The 21,123-nt window shown below is 43.2% G+C and overlaps 1 protein-coding gene across 1 annotated transcript in view; it reads left to right on the top strand.

Moving 5' to 3' along the window:
• LOC126234519 (brachyurin-like) overlaps positions 1–20,720 on the top strand; it is a 42,231-nt gene extending 21,511 nt beyond the window's left edge. The window contains exons 4-7 of the mRNA XM_049943215.1: positions 1,798–1,964; positions 9,549–9,647; positions 13,665–13,801; positions 20,462–20,720. Coding sequence (XP_049799172.1) covers positions 1,798–1,964; positions 9,549–9,647; positions 13,665–13,801; positions 20,462–20,632 — 574 coding nt within the window. The 3' untranslated portion in view covers positions 20,633–20,720. The remainder of the gene's footprint in view (positions 1–1,797; positions 1,965–9,548; positions 9,648–13,664; positions 13,802–20,461) is intronic.
• Positions 20,721–21,123: the final 403 nt, after the last annotated feature.

Below are 21,123 nucleotides of genomic sequence, written 5' to 3'. Positions count from 1 at the left end.
GTAGCTGGACAATATTCTGTGGAGTGGTGGGGCACATTTTGCACTACAGGGAGCAGTGAATACACAGAAGTGCCGAAACCGGGCTACTTTTAAGTCGCGTGTTATGCATGAAGAGCCATTGCAGACGCTCTATGTGACTGTATGATATGGATTCACAAGCATCTTTGTTCGCGGTCCGTTGTTGTTTGAAGAGGATACCGTGATGTCTGTGTGTTGTCGAGGCCTTTTCGTGCAGCATGTGATTCCAGCATTGAAAGAGCGCAACTTTGTGGTATCCACTGTTTTCATGCAAGATGGGGCGGCACCTCATGTCGCTTGCCCAGTGAAAGATCTGCTTAACGCAATCTTCAATGGACGTGTTAGCTCTAGATGTTTTTCAGATTCATGGCCTGCAAGATCACCTGATCTGAATCCATGTGATTTTTGACTTTGGGCTATCTAAAAGAACACTTTTACCAGGAAACGTTCGGTCTTTAGCTGATCTGGAGAACAGAATGCAAGAACACGTTGCTCAGATTCTACCGGAGATGCTGCGAGCAACTGTTGATCATGTTTTACATATGAAGCATCTGTCGACGTCTCCAGCGCTCATACTGAACAAATTATGTAAGTGTCGGCTTATAATAAAATCAACAATACACCTTCCTCATTTGTTTGATTTTTTTTTTCCACGTCCCGCTCTTAATCCATTACTTATGGAAACATTTCTGTACGTCTTTCTTGCATCCACAGGCGAGATTTGCCCCTGGTGGTCAAAACTGGAACAATTTTTTTCTCTCTACAGCGAAAATCTGTTCTCCATTGATGCATTAGTATATCTACCAAGTTTGACTTAAAACGATAATTACAGCTCACTCTGGACGTCTGTGAGTAGCTTCACTTCAGATACAACCACCCGCCACAATTTGCATGCGCGAGCTAGACAACAGTCCGCCACCAGCAGTTGAGGATGAAGCTTTGAAAATGCCAACCTCTCGTGCTGACGAAACGTCAAAAAATCATCAAACCATTGTTAGCTGAAGAACTCGAGACAGAAGCCAACAGCCAATTTGTCAACAAATGGCCACGAAAATCTTAACAATTTTGTACTTTACAGTGCCAGAGGGTTCTGGGACTATCATTAAGAAGCAGCTGGAAGCAACAATAGACTGCTCTCTTGTCAAGCGAGACAGTAGTTTTCACCAGGGTTTCCAATAGGCATTCGGCAAGAGCTACATCGGCCCAAAGCGACACTGGCATCGGACGGTTTGCACTATGAGCCAATGTGACCCGTACTATCTTACACTCGTACACCTGTCGGAGATTTCGTTATTTTCTATCCTTTTAGGTGTTGCAGTTATAATTGCGACCAATAAATTGAAATATAGATAAGAACAGAAAATTTTTCTCTGAGTAATTTTCCACGCTTGTTTAGGCAAATCGGCTGGTTTATGCTCGTTTATGGTCGTTTGGCTGGTCCCCAATTTCCGCCTCAGAAAACGCGATACAAAAACAGTTGAAATACGATCTGACGCAGGACAAAGTTTACACGATTCACAGACAGGAGGTGCTCACGACTTCCTTCGCTTGGGGGGACATGAAGGGTATCCGGCCGCAAAAGTCAAATAAACATAGATCTGTTAAATTTTAAAAATCTGTCAAATTTTGACAGCCGAGTCCGAACTAGATGGGGCTAAGGCTAACAAAACAGAAGAATAAGACAGAAAATTGTAGTGAATGCTGAGTACGAAAATAAAAAGTACATTCTTCCTTCATCGGTGCTGATCTGTACCGTAACGAGGCCTTTCGCTGCGACAGGTTCAGCACGTGGGCGGTGAGCCTGGGAGGCATCCGCCGCAGCGGCAGCGAGTCCGGCCGCGTGACCATCAACACCAGGTCGACGACGGTGCACTCCGGCTACAACGCCAATACGCTCAACAACGACATCGCCGTCATCTTCCTGGGCACCAACGTGCAGCTCAACAGTAAGTCCACACGTGTGGCCATAATTTAGCGTATACACAAATGAAATTGAACTGTTTTTGACACTGCTTAAGAATGAATATACATATATTGTCTGTTTTTTGGACACATCTAAAAAAAAGACAGACACTATTTTTTGATCCAGCAGCTACTATGAATTAAGACGCCAAGGAATTAGAGACATTGGCTGCAAGCGGGCATTGAGTTAAATCAATGGGGAAAGTTGAAAATTTGTGCTAGACTGGGATTCAAACCCAGGTCTCGTGCTTACAAAGGCAGCTGGGCTGACCACTGCACTATCTGGACACGGTGGTCGTCGCAGCTGCACGGACTGCCCTACCACGCCACCCGCCTCACCGAAAATCTCAACTTATCCACACACTACTAATGTAGTGCCCCTTGCCTATTATTCTCATTACTGTGGCATTTCGCTGTTTCGTGGAAGGGTTCAAGTCTGGTATAAATCCACACTGAAGAGATTGTTGGCCGTCCTCATCTTAATCATGGATACGTGTTTTCTGTTCTTTCTGTCAACGATCTCTTAACAGGAATCGGCAAAATGCCGTGAGTAATGAGGAAAACGGGCAAGGGGCGCTACATTAGTAGTGTGTGGAAAAGTAGAGACTTTGGGGCTGACGGGAGGAGTGCTAGAGTACTCCGTGCAGCTGAGGTGGCTAGTGTGTGCGGATGGTGCAGTGATCCGTGCATCTGCCTCGTAAGCAGGAGACTCAGGTTCGAATCCTGATCCGGCACAAATTTTCAACTTTCCTCTTTGATTTAAATCAATTTCCGCTTGCGGCCAATGTCTCTGATTCCTTTGTGTCTTAACTACTTAAGAATGTTGCGAAGCGACATCGAACGTGTGCCAAACAACGTACAATTATTATATTTAGTTCTGCACATGGACATTTATAAGAATAACACAGTGAAAAGTGCTTAACACGAAACTGAAGGGGTCTGAAAAATTTTTTGGAGTTAAAAGAATTCCATGTTAAACGATGAAACAAAAGAAACATTGGAGTTTAATGCGTGCTCATTACAGATAGAGCACGGACTCGGATTACAGAACGAAATCGGCAGTGCCCTTTTCAAAGCAACCATGTCGACATTTGCCTGGAGCGACTTTGGAAAATCACAGAAAACCTGAATTTGGAATTTGGATGGCCGGACGCGTTTTTGAACCGTCATCTTCCCGAATGAAAGTCTACTGTGCTAAGCACTGCGATATCTCGCTCGTCAGAAATTCGAATTCCTGCTGAAGTTTACTCTGTTTTTTTTTAAGTTTATAGTGAGTACGTTACTGAATTTTGAAGTATCAATTCCAGCATCAAATTTTCGACTAATTGTTCGATACCGTCCATCGTTTTATCCATTTCACCACTCTAAAGAGCGTTTAAACAGCTCAGATCTTTTTAATGATTTTCTGCATTTATGATGTGTTAGAGACAGGAACTGCAGTATTAATTGTCAAATTCGTTGCCATTCGCTTAAAATCCTTCACCGTGTATTGCTTCATCATGTTATAAAATACTTAAAATGCTAAAATAGTAAAGTGAGAGACGTCTTGGCTGTTATGTAGCGGCCTACCTCAAGGTGTTGATTCCTTTGAGAGGTGGCTGCTTCAGTATGTTACGTTCCTGAAACTATCACGATAACACCGAGATCAAATTTCTTAGATTATTTGACTCTAACACAACACTGAACTGTTTTAGGAGTGACGCGGTGGGAATGTATGCAGAACTGGCTTCGTGTTTCCGCCAGTGATAGCGCGGAAACGGGGTTCCCATCTACTGCATCAAGTTCATCGAATAAAAATATAAATGTCACGTGACATTGTTGACTGGGAAATTCAGCCGCCTATCGACAAAGGTGTTGTTAGATTACATCGGCAATGTTCTGCGAAGGTTCTTATCCACCTTGGCTGCAGGACTACTGCAAAACCACTGCCTCCCCAAGGATATGGTATAATTCCCATGAACAGCCTGCCAATAATAAGAAACCCAGTTATCGCTTATTCCTACCTTTGCGTGTACTGGCCCCGTTTCTTGCGGATATGCGAGTTGTGTGTGTATTAGTAGAGTGTAGGTGAGTGTAGTGGTGATACTGTATGCCCTTGCCGGCCTCGGTGGCCTAGCGGTTCTAGGCGCTTCAGTCCGCAACCGTGCGACTGCTGCGGTCGCAGGTTAGAATCCTGCCTCGGGCATGGATGTGTGTGATTTTATTATGTTAGGTTTAAGTAGTTCTAAGTTCTAGGGGACTGATGACCTCATATGTTAAGTCCCATAGTGCTCAGAGCCATTAGAACAATTTTGTACGCCCTTCTAAAATTGTAAAAACTTTCAAAAATATTTCATTAATTGTCTTTCGCGTTAGTAACGCGTCCATTCAGAACGCAACATACGTAATGCACCCCCCCTCCCCCCTCCCCCCCCCCCCTCCCCAATTACACTGACGGAGAATTCTTGTGCTTCGATACGGCTACAAGTAAGTTCTGTGTAATGCCTTGCCGCGCGGGATTAGCCCAGCGGTCTTAGGCGCTGCAGTCATGGACTGTGCGGCTGGTCCCGGCGGAGGTTCGAGTCCTCCCTCGGACATGGGTGTGTGTGTTTGTCCTTAGGATAATTTAGGTTAAGTAGTGTGTAAGCTTAGGGACTGATGACCTTAGCAGTTAAGTCGCATAAGATTTCATGCACATTTGAACATTTTGTAATGCCTTGATCGCGCGATTGCGGTTTTGTGGTTCTCGTAGGCAATACACAGGCTGGTCAGGAACAGTCTGAAAAGCCTTTAAGAGCGTTGCAGGGTAGTTGTGCTGTGAAATAAGTGTAAAGAAAAGAAATTCGATACGTTGCTCGTTTCCAAGTTAATTAGCGTTGAAGTTAGACAATCAGGTGCAGATTCAAGCGGCTCGCCAGATAAAATAATTAGTCGTTCTAAAAGCATAGATTATAGCATACTATATGGCTCAGCCTGCGGTTCAGGTTTGATCCTTACCACCCACGTCCAATTTTTGTACCGCTATCCCGTCCGGGTTCAGGAACCCAAACGAAGAACATATATGACGACATCGTCTCTGGCGGGCCCCATTAAATTGCGCGTGCAACGGACCGACAGGCTAACTTCATTGCTAATTAACTCGGAAACGGCGCAAGGTATCGGACTTATTTCTGGACAGTCAGTTCCCAGCATAACCTACCCTACAACATCCTTTCAAGTTTTCCAGACTGTTTCTGCCCATCCTGTACAAGCTCTATAGCTATTAATTTAATTTCGTGGTGTTCTGGACTATCATCAACCATAATTGACTCAATCTTTTTTGAAAATCGAATAAGGAAATCCAGTCTGTCAATATATCAACTACCATCCACAATGTTTTACTGGTCTCATATTACTTAAATATAATGATTTTAAACTTGTCTCATAGACAAATTCCTCCCTTTTTGAAAGCCATCCGAATTGCATCCTACCAATACCATAAAACAATTTTTAAAGATTTTCCTCCCTGAACCGACTCTCCATGAATGATAGTTTTATCGGGTAAACGGTTGTAAATGAAGCTACTTTCGACTGTGCTGGAAACATTTATCGCTTCATATCTGTAGTTGTAGTAAAATTGTGATCACTGTGGTATTCACTTCCATTTACAATCGGAGTAGCCTGCATATGCAAAAAATTCAGTATTCATTTGCTACACTAACTAATCAGCGTTCTCCAGGAAAAAAGAGGTCTGATATGGGTGCATTCTGCGACCTAGCTTGTTTGAACGAAACAAGCAACACAGTGTGTTTACCAGTTCTTATATTTCTTCTCCATGACTGGAAAATATTGCGCTCAAACATTGCCATAATTTGATTTCTATTTTAAATTAACGCTGACAGTGTGCAGTTAACAAAGCCAATCTCTTTTCTGATTTGCTTTTCTGACTCTCATCTTTCAACTGCCTTTGCAGCTCTATTCTCATTTCAAGCAAAATTTCGATTGGTTCTGGCTCAATTTTCTGCAATTGCGAGTGCAAAATAAATTTACAGCAGCTGTATATAAAAACAAACAACATGAGCAATTCTGACACTACGGTCGGAGGTTCGAATCCTGCCTCGGGCATGGATGTGTGTGATGTCCTTAGGTTAGTTAGGTTTAAGTAGTTCAAAGTCCTAGGGGACTGATGACCACAGAAGTTGAGTCCCATAGTGCTCAGAGCCATTTGAACCAATTCTAACACAAAATTCATTGATTTAAACTCACAAAACATATTAATCGTCGAAATGCTGCAGCAATGTCAGTACCTAAAGACAAGCGATAACAGCAACAAGAGGAGCCACCGTTTACTTTGTTAGGCCTAGCGAAAAAAAGTCAAGAACTCTGAGTATCGTCGAGACTGCAGAAAGAAGGTGGGCCTATATTTGTTCATCTGAAGATGCCCGTGTTAAAAATGTTTGTGTAAACCTTTTTTCGCTGAATTTTAACTTTCAAAGAGCGCACTGAAATCCAGATGGTCGTACGCAGTATCTTCCAAATGATTTTTCATAATCGCAACACAACCAGCACTGTATTTCATTGCTAATACAGAGCGGTTCGGGAACAGTCTGAAAAGCTTGTAAGAGTGTTAAAGGGAAGGTTGTGCTGAGAATTGTTATGAAAAATGCTATTCGTTGCGCCGTTTCCGAGTTAATTGTTGGGTAAGTTAGCCAATCGGTCCGTTGCGGGCGCAAATTCAAGCGGCCTACCAAAGACGGTGTCGCTAACTGTTCAAAAAATGGCTCTGAGCACTATGGGACTTAACTTCTCAGGTCATCAGTCCCTTAGAAGTTAGAACTACTTAAACGTAACCAACCTAAGGACATCACACACATCCATGCCCGAGGCAGGATTCGAACCTGCGACCGTAGCGGTTGCGCGGTTCCAGACCGAGGTGCCTAGAACCGCTCGGCCACTCTGGACGGCTAGCTAAATGTGTTCTTCATTTGGTTTCCTAAAACCGAACAAGACAGCGATACAAAATTTGGACATAGGTAGTAAGGATGGAACCCAAACCAAAGCCTGAGCAATCTCGTTCGCTATCATCTACGCCATGAGGACAACTGACGCTAACTGCATCTTGCGAAACGCTTGAATTTGCGCGCTCAACGGCCTGATTGGCTAACGTCGATGCTAATTAATTCGCAAACGATGTAGGCGTCGAACCTGTTTTATTAACAATCATTTTTCAGCACAACCTATCCTGTAACATCCTTGAAAGATTTTTAGACTGTTTCTGACCAGCCCGAATGAGAAGTCGTATGTTTTTGCTGCCACTATATTAAAAACAATGCAGTAAATTGTAATATTGTGGCAATGTTGCTGGATAATACAAACTCTGATTGACTATAAAACATGGATTAAATGAGTGTCAAATGACTCGTAGTCGAGAAACGTATAAAAAATCACTTAATAATTGATTATAGATATACTACACAGATTCTAAGAAAACGCGCCATATCTTCCAGAAAACAGCTACCAGTGTAGACATGAAAGAGAAAGAAAGGTCTTTCTGCACTTTTACAGCACCCGGGCAGTCACTTTATAGCGCAGTACTCGATTAACACGTTAAGATGCTTTACTTCTAACGATAACGAAGCGTAGATAATTTAAAAACCACATCTCCTTTCTAGGATGCTACTGCCACCCTGACACGGAACCAAGTTTGCTTTGTTGAGTGATACTTGAGAGTACTCCTACATCAGTTTTGTAATTTTCAGCAGGACATAAAAATTTATGTGTTATTTCTCACTTTTCAAAATGTGGAAACTGGAACATCACACGGCACTAATTTTGACGTGTCACTAATAGATTGTACATATATCTATACGTGCTACAGGTGACGTTGAACGAATTCGCAATCTGCGAACAAGTTTCGTGATATTTAATAAAGCCGTGGGTTGTCAGCATTGCCTTTTCCTTCAGACATGCAAAATAAAATAAGTATTGCGTGCCTAGATGGGCTGAAAACGACAATAATAGCATTGCTTTCTCCATGTCGCGGGAATGACATTATGTGCGTTAGTGGATGTTGACAGTGTGGCATAACGAGGTTTAAGTTCAAAAATGGTTCAAATGGCTCTGAGCACTATGGGACTTAACTTCTAAGGTCATCAGTCCCCTAGAACGTAGAACTACTTAAACCTAACTAAGCTAAGGACATCACACACATCCATGCCCGAGGCAGGATTCGAACCTGCTACCGTAGCGGTCGCACGGTTCCAGACTGAAGCACCTAGAACCGCTCGTGTGATTAAGGCGGTCGGTCGTGATAAGCTGGAAATCCCTGTCCGGCGCAAATTATCATGTCTCAATAATTGATTGTACATTGATGAGCCAAAACATTATGGCCATCTGGTTACGTATAACCAACGAAATTCTTGGTTTGAGGCGTAATCCTTTTATTTTTGATGCTTGACTTAAAAACATCGGCCTGTACTTGATTTGCAGGTCCTGAGAATCATTGCTTATATTCATAAAAGCCGTATTGTCTTTTTCAGCAGATTTTAAAGGCTCCTCTCAGTGTAATTGGTCTCCACGATTAGTTTTTACATCCCTACGTAAACAGGTCCTTCGTGGCTATTTTTAGCTTTGTCCCTTGCTTGTTGGAATCCACTTACAGGTACAGATTTTGGGATAGTTTAGCTGATCTGATTTACATAAAACTTCTATGAACATGAAGTTACTCTTTTAAACGAAACATCCAAGTTATGGTTTTTGCACAAAGATCAGTTACAGGAAATAGCAAGACAAATGCCCATTGAAAATGCATCGTGTCTTTTAATTCATGTCGTTTTATCATCTACAGTTAAGGTCGAAATAAATGTCGTACGAATTTTCTGCACTAGTACTTCTTAAAAAACAGAAAGAGACCGTGCGCGATGGTTTGCACTTAATAGTATTAATTTATTTAGGTAGTTAAAAAAGTTTGGTTACTCAGAAACTGTAAGTTGAGTGCCGACACTTTTCGAATTCATTGTAACTATTCTGATCAACGAAATTTCAAAACCAAGTATATGTCGTACGTTTATTTACGTGCTAAATTCATCCGTATTTGTTGACTGTTTGGTATTTTCATCACTAGAGATGTTTTCAAGAAAGTATTATCACAGATCCTGGGAACTGATTCCTCCAGGGGTTCTAAGTATCTATTCTTCCAGGGGAATATTTGGGAATGTAAAAGCATTTTTAAATTTCTTGGTAGATTAAAACCGAGTGCAACGCCAACATTCGAACTCGGGATCTTTGCCTGTCGCGCATAAGTGCCCTATCGACTGAGCACGACTCACGAGGCCCCCTCCCGTCACAGCTTTACTTCCTCTAGAACCTTATCTTCTACCTTCCAAACCTCACAAAAGTTCTCCTGCATACACTGCGGGACTAGCATTCCTGTAATAAATCTGGTGCATGTGAAAGAAAACTTCCTGGCGGATCAAAATTGTGTGCAAGACCGGCACGCAGTTTTAACCTGCCAGCAGTAGCCCACATTAGGCTACAGGGTGAATATTCGTTCTAAAAAGATTTTCTTTGAATCATTTCCCTGTATCTGGCAAATTTTTATATTCTTGCAGGTTACATCGCGCTGGTAAACCTGCCTTCTCGTTCACAGGCGGGCAACAGCTACGAGGGCCAGTCTGCTACTGTCAGCGGTTGGGGTCTGACTGCCGATAGTAAGTACACACTCCCGTTCACAAGTGGCGGCTTCTTGTATACTTCATTATACTTCACCTCTAAAGTCCTTGCAAAAGAATCGTAAGGCAGTTAGCAACAATAAATCTGTAAATGTAAGCCTACGTTACAACGTGTAAAATTTTGAGTGATCTGATGAGTAACCTCATCACTGTCACAAGTTTACTTGAGATCTAACATTCTAAGTCGTGTCTCCCTACCACTTTCGCGCAACGCCGCTCTGAGCGTGTTTTTTAGGTAATTGACTAGTTTGAACCTGGGACCTGTTGCTGGTAAGGAGACGCCAGACCACACATGTCATGTAGAGTTCAGAAAAGTTCAGTGAGACCAGCGATGATATAATCAAATACTTAATGATTTTATCGTCAGCTCCACTGCACTCCCTGTAAAAGAATCTTAATACTAACTAAATTTAGTGGAAGGGGTTCAAGGCTTTCCTATTTTTAGTTAGCTGGTAAAATAACGTCGAAAAAGCAGTTAAGTTTACCACTGGAAATTTTATTCTACTCACAGAACATTGTTTATAAATTGCACTATTGATAAAAGGAAATGTTTTAATACAGGATGATAGAAACCAACTGCGTTCAACAAAAATGTGATCGAATATTCCCTGAATGGGTTTCCAAGTTCTACAATGGATCGAAGGATGACCTATGCCATATCACATCTATAATCTAGGTTTAAATTAAGTTTCACAAAAGAGAAAACTATCAAAATTGTCTACAGTGACCCTCAATTATCTTTAATTACTTATCTAACTTGTCGTAAATTACAGTGGCTGATGTGGCTTCTCAATAATTATATAACAGAAAAATCATCGCGTTTCAAATTTTTACTTCACGTAGCGAATGTGAATACCATGAGCTTTAATTGACGATCGACACTAGTATTACACAAAACGGGGGTGTAACAGATGAGACTTCTGCAGTTCTGAGTGAAGCCTTATGCGCTCAAAAAATGTGGCATCGCGTGCATTCATTACCTTGTCGGTGTTCGTCAGGGGGCGGCGGGCGGCGGAGCTCCATACAGCTCGCCGTCTCGGAAGCAACTCTCTCCTAACGTCTCCTTACTACAATTTACCGAAGTTGGTTTAAAAAAAGCTATCTGGCTGTGTTTTCATCTGACCAATCAGGGTCTCAATGTTAACCTTAAGCTCCACCTACAAAATTTTGTCTATCTGATGAGAAACGTTATACTTTTCGTTGTGGGGCAATGTTTTTAACGTTTGCAACGTAACAGAGACGCGAAAAAGTCTCACGCTAAAACTTGCAACTGGTGTGGCCCTTTTAGTGTTATCGTAAGATCTATACTGTTCTTCTGAAGTGCTCTATTTTTTAACGTGGGTTGGCGGGTGGTCCTGGCGACCAGCTGGCAACCTGGGTGTCTGTCCCTTATCGTAGGGCCTCCTAGCCTACACGGTTCTGCTCTCGGCTTCTGTTCTCGTTTCTCCCTTCGGAACTGCGTCTGTTTCACGGTGGGAAGGTATGACATGCATTTCGGCGTTCTTGTGTTAGTCTGTGGTATTCCATTTGCTCACTCGTTGATCGTATTACTTTGGTTAATTTAATGTCAGGATTTATTTAGAGCTATGTGACATACTGCTGGATTTGCTATCATGTCAGGGTTTTCATGGAAGGTGTTGGATTTGCCTGAGACCTTACAGAGGTACCTTCTGGATCAGCAAAATCAATGGGGCCCGAGAGAGGAAATGTACTACTACGGTACCAGAAAGACACTGTACTCAACCTGCCGCAATAATTACAGTCAGCTAACGCTAGGAGTCACCACACCACATGGCAGTTTCATAATTTGCTGACTGTATAAATCTATATAAAAATACAAATGAATACTCATGAGGTACTGACAGATAGCCATGAATAGCTCGGAAATTGCATCTGAAAATTGATTAATAAAAAATCATCACGTATGTAACGTGGAATACGACAGTCAGAATTGCGAAGGTTATAGAATACGGTATTGAGATACATGCTTAAGTATAACTTCTGCAAAAACTGAGTAAAGATAACTAAGATTAAATAGTGTGTAAGAGAGGTGCAGTTCATGAATCCTGCCGGTTTACTTTTTGTGGAGAAGGGAATAGCGAATGCGAATGCACGCTCCAATCAAGAATACAAAACTGTCACTGATGAGGTATGAAGACGACATTCTTCTCCTAGAAGAAACAATATATGTAGTATGTGTTTTTTCGGCATAGTTACGGAAGTCTGAAACAATTTGCACAAAATATGGTACACGTATGGCTATGTATGAGGAGACAGTTACCGATAGGGTGTAAAGGGATAATGTTTTAGTTCAGAAAATTCAGGAAACTGTTGATAAATATCGGTAAAACAAGAGTATACAGAAACAAAGAGAAGAATAAGAAGACTGCATCCATTTAAGACTTATGACTGTGTAAAAATGAGATGCTAACCACTGGTTTTGGCTCTGCAACTTCAGAATACACATCCCATCTACTTCGCGCTGCTTATAGCATCATTTTCTCTGGAAGATGGAGTGTACATTTCGAGTTGGAAGGTCATCAGCTAGCGTAGATTAACCAGAAATCTTCAGTGGATAATAGGGTCTGTTTAACACATGAGAGAAGTTTATATTGTATATTCGAACGCGAACTCAAACTTATGATTCTCTGTTATTGCTCTACCAGTTCAATAACAAGCCTCATAGCCTGAACTTGTAATTCTTGGTTCTGTTAATACTCACTTAAATATTTGTGAATAAAAACAAATATTATGTGACTCTTGTTGGCCTAATAAAGCAATGCAAACAAATTATGTATGTGATGGGAAATATATAATATGAATACATCACATTGATTTATTGACTGTGTTCGGCCCACTAGCTGCTTTACATTATTTGTGAGATTTCCTGACGTAGCATCGTAAAGAACTTATGTAATAAAATGGAACACTTGCAGCCGTCCTTTTAATGTTATTTATTGTATAGTTACCAGTTTCGGTGATTCATTATTCCATCTTCAGGCCTTAACTGTCGTCGAGAGGGTAAACTCCAATCCTATACACGACCCCATCAGTGGCCAACATCTATGAACTGTGCAGACAGCGATGTTGTGTCTGCGACTAATAACTAAGTTGAAACTACCTGGCAGATTAAAACTGCGTGCCGGACCGAGACTCGAACTCGGGACCATTGCCTTTCGCGGGCAAGTGCTCTACCAACTGTGCTACCCAAGCACGACTCACGCCTCGTCCTCGCAGCTTTACTTCTGCCAGTACCTCGCCTCTTACCTTCCGAACTCCGCTGCAGAGTGAAAATCTCATTCTGGAAACATCCCCCAGTCTGTGCCTAAGCCATGTCTCCGCAATATCCTTTCTTTCAGGAGTGCTAGTTCTGCAGGGTTCGCAAGAGAGCTTCTGTAAAGTTAGGAAGGTAGGAGGCGAGGTACTGGCAGAAGTAAAGCTGTGAGGACGGGGCGTGAGTCGTGCTTGGGTAGCTCAGTTGGTAGAGTACTTGCCCGCGAAAGGCAAAGGTCCCGAGTTCGAGTCTCGGTCCGACACACAGTTTTAATCTGCCAGGAAGTTTCATATCAGCGCACACTCCGCTGCAGAGTGAAAATCTCATTTTAATAACTAGGTTGTTGGCATGAGACACAACATCGCTGTTACAGAAGTCTAGAGTAAAGGGTTCATAGATGTTGCCCACTGAAAGGGTCGTGTGTACGACTGGAGTTCACACTCTCAGCGTCAATCGTGGTCTGAAGATGGTGTATTGAATCACCGAAACTGGTAGCTATATAAGAAGTAACATCGAAAGGACGGCTGCAAGTGTTCCATTTTATTACATAAGTGAACGGCCGAAGTCCGTCAAACCTTCAGTCAGAAGAACGGACAGACAAAAACAATAAAGAACTATCTTGGCAACTGAACAGTTAAACGGCAGCTTGACGCCACTGGTGAGGCTATCGCTTGTGACAGCATTCCGGAAGGGTAACAGGAGGCCGCGTGGTGTGTTTGCAGACGGCAACACGGCCAGCACGCTGCAGTACACGACGCTGAGCGTCATCTCCAACTCGCTGTGCCAGCAATACTACGGAGGCGTCATCGTCTCCTCAACACTCTGCGCCACCGGCTCCAACCGACAGAGCACCTGCAACGTAAGTACCTCCCGTTGTACTCATTAAAACTAATACTGATTTTTTGGTCATCAGTTCTCTAATTGGTTTGATGCGACCCGTCACTAATCCCACTCCCGTGTTAACCTCTTCATCTCAGAGTGGAAGCTGCAACCACAGACACAGCCTGTACATGTAACAATAGCAGTGTTGATTTCCTACAAATGTTCTACCTATGTTGAAAATAGTAGGGTATCTTCGGAGTCCAATATCAGTTCACCGTAAAGAATGAGTATGTAACTCAAGGAAAGGCAATAACTGACATGAACTGAAACGACTGTCATATTGAATATACACCTTACGTTGTTTATAAAATACACTACTGGCCATTAAAATTGCTACACCACGAAGATGACGTGCTACAGACGCGAAATTTAACCGACAGGAAGAAGATGCTGTGATACGCAAATGATTAGCTTTTCAGAGCATTCATATAAGGTTGGCGCCGGTGGCGACACCTACAACGTGCTGACATGAGAAATGTTTCCAACTGATTTCTCATACACAAACAGCAGTTGACCGGCGTTGCCTGGTGAAACGTTGTTGTGATGCCTCGTGTAAGGAGGAGAAATGCGTACCATCACGTTTCAGACTTTGATAAAGGTCGGATTGTAGCCTATCGCGATTGCGGTTTATCGTATCGCGACATTGCTGCTCGCGTTGGTCGAGATCCAATGACTGTTAGCAGAATATGGAATCTGTGGGTTCAGGAGGGTAATACGTACCGCCGCGCCGTGCTGGATCCCAACGGCCTCGCATCACTAGCAGTCGAGATGACAGGCATCTTATCCGCATAGCTGTAACGGATCGTGCAGCCACGTCTCGTTCCCTGAGTCAACAGATGGGGACGTTTGCAAGACAACAACCATCTGCACGAACAGTTCGACGACGTTCGCAGCAGTATGTACTATCACCTCGGAGACCGTGGCTGCGGTTACCCTTGACGCTGCATCACAGACAGGAGCGCCTGCGATGGTGTACTCAACGACGAACCTGTGTGCACGAATGGCAAAAAACCATTTTTTCGGATGAATCTAGTTTCTGTTTACAGCATCATGATGGTGGCATTCGTGTTTGGCGACATCGCGGTGAACGCACATTGGAAGCTTGTATTAGTCATCGCCATACTGGCGTATCACCCGGCGTGATGGTATGGGGTTCCATTGGTTACACATCTCGGTCACCTCTAGTTCGCATTGACAGTACTTTGAAGAGTGGACGTTACATTTCAGATGTATTACGACTCCTGTACGGGCTTTTCTGGATACAGAAAATGTTCTACTGATGCCCTGGCCAGCATGTTCTCCAGATCTCTCACCAATTGAAAACGTCTGGTCAATGGTGGCCGAGCAACTGTCTCGTCACAATACACCACTCACTACTCTTGATGAATCGTGGTATCGTGTTGAAGCTGCATGGGCAGCTGTACCTGTACACGGCATCCAAGCTCTGTTTGACTCAATGCCCAGGTGTATCAAGGCCGTTATTACGGCCAGAGGTGGTTGTTATGGGTAGTGATTTCTCAGGATCCATGCACCCACATTGAGAGAAAATGTAATTACATGTCAGTTCTAGTATAATATATTTGTCCAACGAATAACAGTTTATTATCTGCATTTCTTCGTGGTGTAGCAATTTTAATGACCAGTAGTGTAATTTACACTGTTTCAGCTTTTTACTTAAATTTATTAGCACGACGTGTTTCGGCAGCATGTTGCTATCGCCATGTGCTTTACAGTTACGTGCACATTAATCTGAAGTGCGATGATGTTTATTTTCTGGGTGTGCTAGTGAGATTATATACCAAGATTCAACCCTGTTGGGAAGGATTAGTTTGTTAAAAGTCAGTTCTATGTTCACATTATTTCATTAATGTATCAACTCAGATTTTTACTGAAAATCTATGTCTACCACACAGAGCACAATAATAAACACATTATCATCATCATCACTTGGCACTTTTATATTCAGATGTTCATGTCCCAGAGCATCTTTACTACTAAGATAAACTTCTTTCAATCGCTGAGCCGGTGCAGTGTTTTTTATACAGGGTGTTACAAAAAGGTACGGCCAAACTTTCAGGAAACATTCCTCAGACACAAATAAAGAAGAGATGTTATGTGGACATTTGTCCGGAAACGTTTAATTTCCATGTTAGAGCTCATTTTAGTTTCGTCAGTATGTACTGTACTTCCTCGATTCACCGCCAGTTGGCCCAATTGAAGGAAGGTAATGTTGACTTCGGTGCTTGTGTTGACATGCGACTCATTGCTCTACAGTACTAGCATCAAGCACATCAGTACGTAGCATCAACAGGTTAGTGTTCATCACGAACGTGGTTTTGCAGTCAGTGCAATATTTACAAATGCGGAGTTGGGAGATGCCCATTTGATGTATGGATTTGCACGGGCTAATAGCCGTGGCGCGGTACGTTTGTATCGAGACAGATTTCCAGAACGAAGGTGTCCCGACAGGAAGACGTTCGAAGCAATTGATCGGCGTCTTAGGGAGCACGGAACATTCCAGCCTATGACTCGCGACTGGGGACGACCTAGAGCGACGAGGCAATTCTTCGTGCAGTTGACGATAACCCTAATGTCAGCGTTAGAGAAGTTGCTGCTGTACAAGGTAACGTTGACCACGTGCTACGGGAGAACCAGTTGTTTCCGTACCATGTACAGCGTGTGCAGGCACTATCAGCAGCTGATTGGCCTCCACGGGTACACTTCTGCGAATGGTTCATTCAACAATGTGTCAATCCTCATTTCAGTGCAAATGTTCTCTTTACGGATGAGTCTTCATTCCAACATGATCAAATTGTAAATTTTCACAATCAACATGTGTGGGCTGACAAGAATCCGCACGCAATTGTGCAATCACGTCATCAACACAGATTTTCTGTGAACGTTTGGGCAGGCATTGTTGGTAATGTCTTGATTGGGCCCCATGTTCTTCCACTTACGTTCAATGGAGCACGTTATCATGATTTCATACGGGATACTCTACCTGTGCTGCTATAACATGTGCCTTTACAAGTACGACACAACATGTGGTTCATGCACGATGGAGCTCATGCACATTTCAGTCGAAGTGTTCGTACGCTTCTCAACAACAGATTCGGGGACCGATGGATTGGTAGAGGCGGACCAATTCCATGGCCTCCACGCTCTCCTGACCTCAACCCCCTTGACTTTCATTTATGGGGGCCTTTGAAAGCTCTTATCTACGCAACCCCGGTACCAAATGTAGAGACTCTTCGTGCTCGTATTGTGGACGGCTGTGATACAATACGCCATTCTCGAGGGCTGCGTCAGCGCATCAGGGATTCCACGCGACGGAGGGTGGATGCATGTATCCTCGCTAACGGAGGACATTTTGAACATTTCCTGTAACAGTGTTTGAAGTCACGCTGAAACGTCCTGTTGCTGTGTGTTTCCATTCCATGATTAATGTGATTTGAAGAGAAGTAATAAAATGAGCTCTAACATGGAAAGTGAGCGTTTCCGGACACATGTCCACATAACATATTTTCTTTCCTTGTGTGTGAGGAATGTTTCCTGAAAGTTTGGCCGTTCCTTTTTGTAACACCCCGTATAAGCATATTTATGTCATGGAAAGCACCAGATAATAAGACTGTTTCATATTTCCTTGCTATTCAATAACGTTGAGAGTATATGTTTTTATTTCAGTTAATTGTTTACATTAATAAAACAAGCACACAACCTTGGAGAAATTTTTGAAGAAATTTACATTTCTTCCTTCTACCTTGTCATTTAGCACTATTTTACCATGTACTGTGCCATGAACGAAGATTTCTAGTTCTCTAGTTCTTCATACGAGTTCATTTGGCGCCCTTTGTGCTGTTCAAAGAAATTAGGCGAACATCCGCTACGTTAATCTGTTTTGATAAAGGCAGTCCTGTGGTCTTATTGCATGGCTTGAGAACTTCACTTTCAAAGTAGGCAACAATAAAAATCATTCGCCATCTACTGGCTGTGCTATGCATTACAATGTCAGGTGTTCTCAGAAGGAAGTGAGTACCAGTGTCCCAGTGTTTTCTAGTGAGGTACACAGATGTAAAATTGTCATTTGCGGACGTTGTCTACATCTACATCTACATTTATACTCCGCAAGCCACCCAACGGTGTGTGGCGGAGGGCACTTTACGTGCCACTGTCATTACCTCCGTTTCCTGTTCCAGTCGCGTATGGTTCGCGGGAAGAACGACTGCCGGAAATCCTCCGTGCGCGCTCGAATCTCTCTAATTTTACATTCGTGATCTCCTCGGGAGGTATAAGTAGGGGGAAGCAATATATTCGATACCTCATCCAGAAACGCACCCTCTCGAAACCTGGACAGCCAGCTACACCGCGATGCAGAGCGCCTCTCTTGCAGAGTCTGCCACTTGAGTTTGATAAACATCTCCGTAATGCTATCACGCTTACCAAATAACCCTGTGACGAAACGCACCGCTCTTCTTTGGATCTGCTCTATCTCCTCTGTCATCGCGACCTGGTACGGATCCCACACTGATGAGCAATACTCAAGTATAGGTCGAACGAGTGTTTTGTAAGCCACCTCCTTTGTTGACGGACTACATTTTCTAAGGACTCTCCCAATGAATCTCAACCTGGCACCCGCCTTACCAACAATTAATTTTATATGATCATTCCACTTCAAATCGTTCCGCATGCTTACTCCCAGATATTTTACAGAAGTAACTGCTACCAGTGTTTGTTCCGCTATCATATAATCATACCATAAAGGATCCTTCTTTCTATGTGTTCGCAATACATTACACACATGCACTGCTACATCTTAACGCAGTGCAAGTTGCAAGAGCGGTCTGTTTCATCCAAAAAGGATGGACTTTCAGTCGTATTGCTGCAGTTGCCAATGCATCTTCATGTGTCATCCATAAATTGCGGATGGGCTGCAGGGAAAAATATCAGTACACAAGGCAAGTTAGACAATTCCTCTGACGCATTATAACCCAACATGAATACCGATATCTGGTCATCTCTGTGTTTCCGTGTCGTATGGATACCGCCAGAGCACTGCAAAACGACCTCAAAAGAGCTTCAGTCCGGAACCGCGCGACTGCTACGGTCGCAGGTTCGAATCCTGCCTCGGTCATGGATGTGTGTAGTATCCTTAGGTTAGTTAGGTTTAAGTAGTTCTAAGTTATAGGGGACTGATGACCTCAGATGTTAAGTCCCATAGTGCTCAGATCCATTTGAACCTCAAAAGAGCCACAGGAGCCATTGTGTCCGGTCAGATTGTAATTAATGGGTTACGGGATTGGACCTTACGACCCAGACGTCCTGTTCGAGCACTCCGCTTGACACGATAACATCCTGCAGCACGTCTTCATTTCCGCCGTTCCTGTGTCAATTGACGACTTTGTCACTGACGAACCATGTTATTCACAGAGGAGGCCAGATATTCTATGACGCAAGGCGATGGACTTGTTCGTGTGCGAAGGACCATAGCGAGCGGCACCTGCCAAATGTTGTCCAGGAAATCAACAGATTCCCAAGGTTCTGTGATGTTGTGGGTAGGTTTCAAAGTTGACAGCTGTACTGATCCTCTGTCCGTGGTCGCCTTGTCGCCAGGCGAACAGGTCCTTCTAATGCCAGAGTCAATGAGACGGCCGTCAGCAGAGGTGTCTTTTGACGCCTGGACATTGAAGCAATAGCACAGCATGGCACATACGTGGGACATGCTTGACAGAGGAGTCCGTGGTCGTTCAGTTCCGACACAGACTCTCCAAGAACTCTCATGGGGTCTCACGGGAGAATGGGGACGCACAGCATCTCCGGAGGCTTATAACGAACTTGCCACTTAGGTGTCGGGCAGTGATAAACGCTCACGGAGAACATGCACCTTACTGAAGCGCTCAAAGTCCAATTAAAAGTACCCAGGATAACGGGATGAATGACTGTTTCCACTTTGTTTTCGACAGCTCTTGGAAAGTTCTGTTCCTTTTATATAAACAATCGAGGATGTAATGGTGTTTTTTGTGTGTCTAGTTTATGGAAGACAAAGGTATAATTTGGTAACATATCCAGTCCTCAGTTATTTCTCAGTGGGGTATGGGAGCGCCCATAGTCATGTTCCCCTAACTCTTTTGAGGGATATGTAACATCATTCACGATATCCTGGAATTGGTGACCGGTGTCCTTAATGTGGGTACCTGTTGCTAATTTTGCATAAATGTTTATGTTGAAGGCATTTTTGTCTCCATTGTACGTTATTTAAGAAGTCTCTCAAGTTTGGTGTATATAAAGGGCTTTGCATGTACTGAAGTAACTGAAGCAGTATAAGTTATTTTGTAAACTTATAATGCATTCGCTGACCTCAACCAATTCCAGACAATATGATTCAGTTTAAGTATAACGCTATTTGGCATGTCAGCGGCGTGAAAACAAAAATGAGATATAAAGCGTGGACTACCCTGCATTAAACTTGACTTGCCATAACTGTAGATTCGCCAAATTGATAGTAGCATCCCAGGACAGCGATTTAATGGACTTACAGCGGCACTATTTTAGAAGCTTTAGCGCTACACTTCGTCATGTTTGGGACTACGTGTTCTGGCCTACCACCAGTCAGAGATTACACGGTTTGGTCTCTCTGCAGGGTGACAGCGGCGGCCCCATGGTGATCGGCTCGACGGGCAGCTTCACCCTGATCGGCGTCGTCAGCTTCGTGTCGGACGCCGGTTGCTCGAGCGGCGACCCGTCCGGCTACGCCAGGGTCACCTCCTTCCTCGACTGGATCTCCAGCACCGCCGGCGTCAGCATCTCGTAAGGGCACCACTCTAGTGACCGGCTGTTCCAGCTTCCTCAAGAAGAGAAACTTGAAACAATACAGTGTTCCAAATAAATAATTCAGTAAATGTAATGTCTTATTTACTGATTTCGTGCACCTTCAGACGTACATCCATTACATCTTGGTATCAGTTTTGCAATGTAAATCTTTTTCAATTTATCGATTACACATATTATATTTGGAAATTCCTTATCGAATTCAATAATCTCGTTTCTATGCACAACACATACACAGAAACGGCACATAACGAGGCAGCACTGTGGTGTTGAGACGACAGGAAATGACAAACAGAAAATCTTTCACAGAATTCGTCATTACCAATCATAAACAGATAATTTTTGAAGCAGACAGTAGGGGGACGAAAAAATGGCTCAAAGCAGTGCAACAGTTATGTTTGTACATATATGTGTACTATGTCACTTCATATTATGTAAATCGCCGATTATTTTATTCCTGTGAGCACCCAGACG

This window comes from Schistocerca nitens, chromosome 2 (assembly GCF_023898315.1).
Source record: "Schistocerca nitens isolate TAMUIC-IGC-003100 chromosome 2, iqSchNite1.1, whole genome shotgun sequence".
In the NCBI taxonomy this organism is placed as follows: domain Eukaryota; kingdom Metazoa; phylum Arthropoda; class Insecta; order Orthoptera; family Acrididae; genus Schistocerca; species Schistocerca nitens.
This window is presented reverse-complemented; position numbering and strand designations above follow the sequence as displayed.